The 10,354-nt window shown below is 52.6% G+C and overlaps 1 protein-coding gene across 2 annotated transcripts in view; it reads left to right on the top strand.

The window, feature by feature from the left end:
* The first annotated feature begins 6,576 nt into the window (after positions 1–6,576).
* The window catches only part of CREB3L2 (cAMP responsive element binding protein 3 like 2), an 89,046-nt gene continuing 85,268 nt past the window's right edge, over positions 6,577–10,354 (top strand). The window contains exon 1 of one of the 2 annotated variants that reach the window (XM_075429412.1): positions 6,577–6,778. In XM_075429412.1, the coding sequence (XP_075285527.1) occupies positions 6,665–6,778 (114 nt within the window). In that variant the 5' untranslated portion in view covers positions 6,577–6,664. The remainder of the gene's footprint in view (positions 6,779–10,354) is intronic. The other variant, XM_075429411.1, reaches the window with a different exon arrangement.

Below are 10,354 nucleotides of genomic sequence, written 5' to 3'. Positions count from 1 at the left end.
CTCTCTTCTGTCTTGCGGGGCCTGACAGCCTCATCACCTCTCACTGTTAACATCCCTCCTCTGTTCTGTAGGTGTCATTCTCCGTTTTTCCTTAGCTAAGTCCATTGGGCAGTAGGTTTAAACCAGAGCCATCGGCCTCAACTGGTGCTCAGCTTGAAGTTTCTCCGTCGTGGACCTGGAGAAGGCAACCTGTGCGTTTGCGTCTGCCCCGTCCACTGATGCTAGCATTTGATCAAATCAGGCTTTGCCTTTCACCAAGCCGTGTTTTGGTTATGTGCTTAGGTCTCCATTACTGTGGCGTTTGACGTTCTCATCCCAGGGCCTTGTTAGGGTGCTGTGCCTGTCGCTTGCCATCAGGAGGAGCTGGAGGAGTGACCACCTTGCCCGTTCCTTTTGAGAGGCCTGCGCCAGTGCGTGGAAACATTCCCAGTCCAGGGTTCTCTGTTATGTGGGAGTGGCGTTTGTTCTGCCTTGACTTTGTTTTCTTGCCAGAAAGACTGGGAATTATTAGTATTGTCAGTAAAAAATTGCACAACTAAAAGGTGTTTCGTTCTGTAACATGAAGCTGTGGTGAAATTCCCTCTGTAATACAGCCTGATGTGAACAGGGAAAGAAAAACGCCAGAGGTGACAATTTCCTGCCTTCAGAGCAGGTGGGATTTTGTGTCTTGTCTCGCTCTGAGCCCAGTACAGAGCATGCTCATTGATCGTATTTGCAGCTTTTCCCCCTACAGAATGATGATCTTGTTTATGCTTCTCTCTATGAGCATTGTCAGTACTACCAAAAACTTCAATTCTTGCAGTTCAGCTTTTATTGCTGGTTGAATTTAATGCTTTAACTAGTATCCTGGCCCCTGTCATTGGCACACTGAGGTGTTAGATGTACTGGAAATGCTTAGCTGCTTAAATGGGTTGTTATCCACAGGAGACTGCGGTGTCTTTTTAAATGGGAAGTTCTGACTTTAATTCCCTTAATTACTTCTTGTTCAGTCTGAGCCTGTTGTACTGCTGGGAGAAGTTGTGATGGTGCGCTTCTGTAGTAGTGATCCAAAGTTTCTGTTTGGTCCACACAAATTTTTCCTGTTAGCTGACAGCTGGGGGTTGTCTTAAGCTGTCTTTGTATCTAGGAGGCCTCAAGTGAATGTGCTAAGGCGCTGTTCGTTCAGCGGTTACCTCCTCCTTTGCGCTCTGCTGTGGTGGCGGAGCTCAGCACCGCTTGTGACGGTGTCTGCTTTGGAGCTTGGGAACTGGCTTGCTGCCCCGAACTCGCAATGGAAGTGGCACTGATGATTCCCTTCGCCGCCGCACACGGAGTGGCCAGAACTCCTCTCAGCGACTGCTGAATGGCTTGTGCTGACCTCTGCCCCGGCTCGGATGGGGACACAGCTGAGCCTGCACAAGGTATGGGGTTAGGTGCCAACAAAAAAAATATTTGCTCAAGAACTTCCAACTTTTCTTGCTTTTCTGGTTGTTCTGTTTAAAGTTGCTAGTACACTTTTAAAGATTGACCTGCTACAAAGACAACGCGTACCTACTTTGAGAACACACTGTTTGGAAAGTGGTGTGGTATCTTGAGCGTTCATCACAATTTTGCATCAGGGTAGATTTTCACAAATGATTCTGCATTAGCAATAGACGTAGTTACAGCAAAGGCAACCAGTGGCAAAGGTGTGTTGTGTGTTCACCTCTTCTGTCTGCTTTGCTGCTATGGGGCAAAGTTAGTCTATAACCAAGTAATTTTGGGTATGAGAAAATCAGGTGTGAAATCAGTGTTCCTATAGCATCTGAGTTGTGGGGTTTTATGGCTAGGTGCTTGCTCTGAGGAAATGTTAAAGAATGGAAGCGGTGTCTCCTGAGTTAAGTGCAGGGATACCTTGCTATAACTTGGCAATGAGTGTCTTTCCAAGCTGTCGCTTGGTAAATGGCATTCAGCTTTTGCTTGTCTGTGTTAACCTCTTGTGTAAACTGGATTAGGCAAACCCTGATTGCTTGCATCAACTGGGGACATTCAGAAGTGTTTGACCTTAACGAGGAACATATGTTATGTATTCATGGAGATAGATTTGGAGAGATAAAAAACAGAGATGATTTCTTTTTAAAATGACAGAGCATTTTAACCAAGTATTTGGAGCATTTCTTAAGAGCCCTGAGACACAGCTACTCTGGTCTGCAAAGCAGCTCAATGCCACTCGGTTATTTCTGTCAGTCTGGCCTAAGGTGTAGGAACCCTCTTCTCCTGTGCTTGTTTCTGTGGCTGTAGTGCGCTGGTTTGAGCAAGACACCATGGGCATTGTGCTTGTGTCACACAGTGAAGAACATTTTCAACTTAAGTGTGACCTGTGTTTGGGAACACAGACACAAATTCTGCAGCCCCACATAACGTGAAGGGTAACGAGAGGGCTATTTCAGTGAAGTGGGACTTGGTTTCTTTGGCTGAAGCATCTTCTCTTGCTTCTGTTTCACAACTTATAGTTTCTGCGGACAGAGTAGCAGGATGAATTAAGAATGACTGGTAACGAATTATTAGAGTTTTTTACCAGCAGGTACCTGGCTTAGGCTCTAACCTAGCCAGAAGACTTGCGTCGTCGTGGCTGCAGTCTGGGGTCAGCAAGGGGGCAGGTGTCTAAGCCCTGTCCCAGCTCTGCTGTGAAAACTAGCAGGGCCTGTGGGAGCCCGGTAAAAGCCCATGCCGAGAGGCCATGAGTTGCAAAAGGTAAGAAAGCTGAATTAGTGCTTTGAAAGGTCCCTGGGTACAGGAGGTAGGGATATTCTGGTAAAGGGAACTTGTGTTTCTGTCAGTGTACCAGTTATGTGGTTTCAGTAGTAGGCTGTCTCCAGTACCGGCGTTCCCACTACTTTCACAAGTATTCATGTCAGAAAAGAAACACAATGCCAGGATTGTGGGAAGAAAACTTCGCTATTCTGAAGCACACCTTCTATTTTTAACTCTGAAATTTCTGTGGTGGAAGCCTTTTTGCCAAGTAGTTGAGCGTGTCTGTACGTACAAACTAAGACTTGGTGGCTGTTTTATCTTTGTAATCATGAGTTTCTCTACACAGCAGTGTGATTTAGATCTCATTTACACAAGAAATTTGCTTTGTTAGTGCATTACCAGGTACTGGGTGGTGCAAGTAATGTGTTTGCACATGAGACACAAAGAAATCAACTTTCTTGGGGTTTCTATGGAGACATCCTCTTGTGGGAAATGCATTTTAGTGTGTGTGAGATTTCTTTCTTCTGCTTGTTGCTTTATGTCCCAGATAAAAAAATCAGTTCGTTACCATACTTGGCCATTTCAGAACAATCTTCAGCAACTATTGTGATTAGAAATTGATCTCTTTGTTGTTCTTTTTGTTCTTAGTCCTGAAGTTTGTGCCCTGCACTCTTTAAGAGGTGCTAAGTTTGTTGAAGAAACCTTCTCTAACTATGGCCGTTTTCTGTGGTGTTCAAGGGGTAAGATTTTTCATTTGTAGCTGGTCAAAAACCTAGCAATTGTTATCCTGTAGGCTCTGTTGCTATTTGTTCTTTTCTTGCTGATTGACTTTACAAACTTATTTGAACAGAATGGCTGTAGAAAATGGATGGTTATCTTGATCCTGGTTGTCACAAGTCAGAAAAATGTCACCTGTAAATATTTAATGAGCCTTTGTGCAACTGACCTGATCGAGAACTGAGTCAATGATGCGGTTGCAGGAGTCACAGCTGCTGTAACCCGGATCTACAAGGATAAGAGAGCACCTTTCCTTTGCCAGGCTGTCTGTGACTTACTAGGCCTGTATTATTGCTAGCTTTTTTCTTTGATATTTGAAGTGGTGTTTGTTTGGAGCTCTGCCTTAACAGCCTCCTCTTTCTTGGCTAGTTTGGTTTTCTGTGTGGGTTTTCTATATGTGTTTTCTGCGTGGGCTTTCTGCTCTTTGCAGAAAGACAACAGAATGCTCAATAAAAGACAGCTGAGCTCTCCTCTCCCTTCAGCCCTATGTCTGCAGACAATAAATCCCCACCTTTTTAATCTTCTTGAGAATTGCTGGTCAATTTTCGCACTGTCCCCCTGTGCTGGAGAGTGAGTTCAAACCCAGTTCAGAAGTCTGTGGTGCGGAAATGGTCTCACACCAAAGGAGAAATCAAAACACTCTCAGAATTAGTTGACTTGGAACTTAAAAATACTACTAAAGCTGCTCTAAGAGGAAAGTTATGAAACACGGAAAAACCGCCTTGATTTTCATCATGCTAGTAACTGTTAAAATCTAGAATTTAAAATCCTCCAAGCAATATGGAGAAAAGTTAGGATAGTTGCCTCTGTATAATGTTCTTGCTGGTTTCGTGGTGCTTTCCACAGTGCGATTTCTGGTGTAGCGTCAGTTTGTGAGCAGCAACGCGTGACACCTTAGACTGCTGTCCCATGTGTTGTATCAGGACACTGAATAATTAATATTCTCTGCAAAGGATTCATTTCCCCCACTTTTGTCTTTTCCTTCTTGGTGCCCTGTATGTGCTGCCATTTTTTAGCAGAAACTTGCTAATACAGATTTGTTTTCCCCAGAAGAACTGGTGCTGCAGCACAAAGGCTTCAGTGTGGTCTATACGCTGTTAGTTGCCACCATACAGGGCCAACTGGCCATCTTTCCTGACAAAGTCTCAGGGAACTGGTTTAGGAATGTTGAAGCTCAAAAATGAGATGTAGCCTTGAACACTAATTTTAATAATATGGCAGGAACTGGGCAGGATGCCCAGTTACCAACGTCTGGTCACTCGTTACCGATACCATGTTTTATACTGGTGAGTAGCCCCAGAAATGGATAGGCTCGAAATGCATAGTTAGGATAGCGTATCGAAATATTTCAGTGGCCAAAGAAATCTTCCAGGATGCTTATGAATACTCAGCAGCAGCACTGTGTACCACAGCGGCAGCCGTGCCTCAGTACCTACGTTACAAGAGAGCTCTGGGGGAAGCACAGAGGGGAGGGGGACACGGTCTTACGTGGTGCAGGAAGAGTGGAAACCACTGGGAAAAGCAATGTACTGTTTACCCAGGGTGCCTAATTTCCCGTCAGTGCTTTACCCAAGGGGGAACAACAGACATACGTACCGTGCAGCTTCTTTCCTAAACAAGTATTTCTTCCTGAGGAATGTGTTAGGACGAGAAAGTTCAGCCCAGTGCTCTTGGTCAAATACCAGTCCTGGGCAAGTTCAGCAAATGAAGTTGCAGTCACCCCGTCGAGCACCTTCTTTCTTCTTCTAAGGTGGCTTTTGTTTTGTTGGCTTCCAAGAAAAACGTGACTCTCCCTGCAGGCGTCTCACAGGGGCAAAACATTAATTTAGTGCCCTAGCCCGAAGAAATTCTCTAGTCACAGCAGTAATTTTAGAAGGATCAAATGTCAGCCAACAGAGTGATGAAGAGCCTTTTGTTAAAGGGATTATCGCAAGGCCGCAAAAGCTTTGAAAGAACCCGTCCAATGCAAACACCGAGGTTTCTGGATCAGGAACTGACCTTTGCGAGTTTCACAACCTGCATCTCCGGACTGGCACCATCTCACTGCTCTGGCAGCAGGGCCAGGACACGCGAAGTCTGCGCCTCCGGTTGCGCTCGCCAGGGTGGCAGGCAGCAATTCAGGCGCTGGTAATGGGGCTTGAGGGGTTTTCTGTGCTGCCGAGGGACTGACTTGTTTCGCAATGACTTGAAATTATTCATCTTTGCAGGACAGCTTCGTTTGGTTAAGAATATGAAGGGAAAGTCCCTAACTGCCCCAACCAATGTAACTTTTGTTGCACTTTTTTTTTTTTTTAATGAAGTCAAAAAGTGTAGTGATTCTTAAAGGGTCAACCCCGAGGAAGCCCCCGTTGTTTTTCCTCCTCCCTGGCGCTGCAGGAGGCTGTGCTCCGAGCGACAGCGGCCTGTCACCGGGGCTGGGCTCGAAACACCGGCGGGTCCGACGCACGGAGAGACGGAACGGACCCGGCTGCCAACCGGCCCGCTGCCAGACGCCTCGGCTGCCTTCCAGGCGCTGAAGCGAAGCCCTGAAGAACGCCTCCAGGCCCAGCACCCCCGCTGAAGGCGGGGTGAGCCCGGCGGCGCGGGGCCTGAGGGGAAAGGGGGGCCGGCCGGCTCCCCTCAGCGCTCCCCGGGCGGGTGAGCAGCCCCGTCCCCTGCCGGGGGCCGCTCGGTGCCCGGCGCTGGGGTCCGGCCGCTGAGGGACGGCACGCGCCGCGGGCCGCCGCCCTCACGCACCCGACGCGGCGAGGGGCGGGGCGGCGCTCGGCGGCCGCAGTCTTGTCGTTGCCTCGTTGGCTGGCGCGCCCGTCGCTCCCTCCGCCCCCGGCGCTCCATTGGCCGCGCGGGGCACGGGGGGCGGTCCCATCCCCCGGCAGTGACGCGCCCGGCGGAGCCCCCCCCCCCAGCATTCCACAGCTGGAGCCGCGCGGGGGCCGAGCGCCCAGCGCCGATTGGGGCGCGCCCCGCCGGCCGGCTGCGATCTCCGCCCCCGATTGGCGGACTCGGGGGCGGGGGCGGGGCACGCAGCTGGCGGGGGTGACCCGCCCGCCCCGGCGCCCGCACAGTCCCGGCAGCGGCGGGGACGCGGCCCAGGGGAGCGGGCGGCGCGGCGTGAGCCGGCCGCCGCGGGCAGGGCGGGGGTCGGGGGTTGCCCCGTTGCTGTGCGGCCGCCGCCATGGAGGTGTGTGAGAGCGGCGGGGAGCGGCCGCCGCCGCTGCTGCTGCAGTGGGACCGCAAGCTGAGCGAGCTGTGCGAGCCCGCCGACCCCGACACCCTGCTGTGCCACACGGTGAGGAGCGGCGGGGGGGGGTCTGAGACGGGGGTGGCGACCCCGGGGCCGGGCTGTCCGCTCCCGCCCCTCCGCGCAGCCGTGGGCGGCTCCGGGCAGCCGGGGGTCCGCCCGCCGCCCCCCGTCCCCTCCGCGGGCCGGCAGCCCAGCCCAGGCCCCGCTCTCCCCCCGCCCCGCAGCGAGGGGGACCCCGGCGGGGGAGGGGGGTGACGAGGGTCCCGGTTTGCCCCGGCCGGTGCCCGCCGTGCTGGGAGCCTGGGCCCGGGCCGTCGGGCCAGCACCAGACGATGGGTGAAGTCCTTGCTTGGGGGCTTTGAGGGCCGGCACGCGAAGTTTTGGTGATTTTGGGGTGTTTTTGGCTGGAACCCCAATGTTTCCGCTCGCCGCGGTTAGGACACTCCCGAGGAAACGTGTCCCGCCTCGGCCCTGCCGTTTCCCGGATCCGGAGGCTCTTTGCCAGCCCCGAGACGCAGCTTCCCGAAGCTGTGTAGGTGCAAACCCGAGGTGGAGGCACTGGAGGCTCCTCTGGTCCCCCGCTCCTGCAGACCATGGGGACCATGGGGCCGTCGAGCTCGGCGCAGCCGTCGAGCTGGAGCGGAGACCTGGCGTGACGTGGTGGTGATGCCCTGAGGAGAGGCGCTGGGCATGCTCCGCGTTCCTTCCATGTGCCGCAGAGAGCGGCACGCGAGCCCGCGCGAGGGGACCAGCCCCTTCCCGTGGGAGCGGTGGCCATCCCACCGCGCGGCGTGGACATCTCGGTGCCGGTCCTGAAAGGCGAGCGAGGAAGGTCTCGCTCGTCGCGTGCGGTGGCCGTGCCGGTCCGGGGCCGTGTCCGTCGCAAGCGCCGAGCGTCGCTTCGGCGGGAAGCAAGCCCGCGGCACGCGTGACTGGCGTTAGACGTCGTTTGGCTTCTTCGTCTTTTGAAAGTTCCTGGGCTCCCTTGCGCAATGCCTGTCTTCTGGTAGAGCCGGGGAAAAGCAGTCGTTGCGGTACGGCCGGTTGTTGTTTTTAAAGAGCTAGCAGGAACGGGAAGCGCTGCCTTCCAACAGCTGTCTTCCTACATTTTTTTCTTTAGCAGGACGCGGTCCTTAATGAGAGGAACGCTGGGAATGAAGTGAGGCTCTTCGGAGAGCGCTCCCGCTCGGGTTTTGCAGTTGTGCTGGGACGCTTCCTCCTGCCTGGTGTGGATCCGTGTGATGAGAACGCGGTTGCCACTCCGGCTTTTGTTTTCTTCTTCAGCGTTCTCATATGTTTTTTTAATTATCGACCTGAAGGAGATCTTGCGTTTGGGCTAGAACTTGAGGCCGTGGTGACACGGATGCCTGTGTTTTCTGCCCTGTCCCAAGGAGCGCGGGGCTTGGTTTGAAGTGTAGCTTGACGAACAAAACGTCCTGGCTGGCTGGTGGATGGAGATGTGGTGCTTTTTCCTCTGCTGTCTTCAGGTTTTATTGGGGACTCGAAGCTTCAGGTGCTGTGATGATGCGTGTTTTGCAAGAGGCAGAGCATAGCTGGATCTGCAGAACCTTGCTCTGTGACCCCCCCCCTTTGGGAGTCACATTCTATCATTGATTTGTTTGTATGGGTTTTTTGTTTCTTTGGGCTTTTTTAGGCGTTTAAGACTTCTTTTGACTACCTTAAAAACAAATAAAAAGTGTGTAATCGATCTTTCTTGTTGTTTTTGGAGTCCTTCTGGAAGAAGTTACCAGTAAAAAAAGAACAGCAACAAAATTCTGTGGAAAAAGTAGGTGTAGTGGCGTATTAGGATCTTTAAAGGAAAAAAACCAAGTTTTTTGACATTACCATTCTCTGGGGTGGAAAAAAGAACACGTTTCTGCCTGTTGAACTTCTTTGCTTTTGCAAAGCGTGTCCTGCTGTGTGGAGGAAAATACTGTGCTTGGTATCATGAAACACAAATTCTCCGTTCACCTCTGGCCAAAGCTTCATAGAATAATTTTTAAAAACAAAACAAAAAAAAACCAAATGAAAGAACTCCTCTGGATGAAACATCTGTTGTTCTCCTGGCTTATGCTTTCCAGCTGGGAGGACCGGTTTGACCCAGCTGGTTCTGCTCTGCTCATGAAGTTACTGCAGGGTGTTCCTGGAGAGGCTGAGGTGATGAGGAGACCCTCCTGCATTCTGTCTTTGCGCGTGCCCACCGCCCCTGCTGCCGTCCTCACGGCCAAGGAACGCGTGCCCCGTGGCACCTTCTGGTCTTGGCACGCTCCCGGAGGCGTCCCGTAGCTGGGTGTGCGGGCGATCGTTCCGGAGAACTTCCGCGCGGGGCTGGGAAAGGCGCCTGGGACAGTCCCGCAGCCCTCGGAGCGTCCGCTGGGCTGGCGAGGGGGAGGAGGGAGACGACGATGGCGGAGGGGAGAGGGCACAAGCAGGAAGGAGGATCCGTGTCCTTTGGCGGTTGAGCCCCGGTGTGCAGACAGGCGAGGGTGAGAATTCTGTGCCAGCTGCCTTTTGTGTATTTTAAGTTATATTTTAACCTTTTTACGACCACAAAGGCTGCTCCTGGGTCTAGCTGATTTGAAGCTAGTAAACAAGTGTGAAAGTATGCGTACACGGCCTCTATTTTAAACTGTTCCAGCCTGCCTTAATTACCAGGGCTGAAACCCAGCCTCCCGGGGCTCTGCTTTTCTCTTGAACAGCTGATGATTTCACCAGCGCCTGGAGGAACGCGAGGAGCGGTTCCCTTGCTCCGCTGGTGATGTCATCAGCCGCGCTGGGAGAAACCGGGACCTCGAGGAGCTCAGCTCTGCTGTTGGCAGGCGGCAGGCCTGGAGCTGGCTCGCTGAAGCCTTCATGGTTTATAGCAGTCCCCAGGATACTAGATAGCTTTAGAGCAGTTATTTTTCCAGAGTGGCTTAGCTTCCCATGTAAGAAAAGGCCGAAAGGTCTCCCGGGAGGTGTGTTCATGGCACGCGTGACATCTCTGCGTGTAAGCTTCACACACCCTGTAGCGTGTTAGGACCGCGGGTCGGTAGCAGCGTAGCCGGGTGCTGTGCGAGGTAGTACTGGTGTTATTACCAGCTCTTGCTTTTTCCTGGCAGCTGAGCAGAAAGGAAGTGTGAAGCCTACCCGAAGGGAGCAGAAGCGTGGCCGGGTTGCAGAGTCCTCCCCGTCGTGATGCGCCGGTGGGTTGGAAGCGGGGAAGCTCTGCGCGCGGTCGTGGGTCTCCGTCGGAGCAGACCCACGGTCGTACGTGGGATGGCATCTGCAGTGACAACGGCCAGGTCTGATGCAGGTGGATGAGTCTGTTGGCAAACACGCTGGGAAATGCCAACGACCTGTCCCGCTGCTGGGCGGCAGCTGGAAGGCGGATGGTTCTTACGAGCCTTTGGCGTTTGAAAACTCCTTGTTTAATACTGAGGAGGCAGTCTTTTTTTCCCCCATTTTCATGGTTATTTTAACACGTTAGCTGCTGGCTGCTGCTTCCAGATGTTAGCGAAATGCAGCTGAACGTGAGTGTGAGTGTGATCTCGGCATGGCAAATGTAGAGCTGCGCCTGCCCGACGGGTACGTGGGGTCAGTGGCTGGCTGAAATACGTAGGTCTGAATTCCCAGGTGTCA

The sequence above is a fragment of the Opisthocomus hoazin genome, chromosome 8 (genome assembly GCF_030867145.1).
Source record: "Opisthocomus hoazin isolate bOpiHoa1 chromosome 8, bOpiHoa1.hap1, whole genome shotgun sequence".
In the NCBI taxonomy this organism is placed as follows: domain Eukaryota; kingdom Metazoa; phylum Chordata; class Aves; order Opisthocomiformes; family Opisthocomidae; genus Opisthocomus; species Opisthocomus hoazin.
This window is presented reverse-complemented; position numbering and strand designations above follow the sequence as displayed.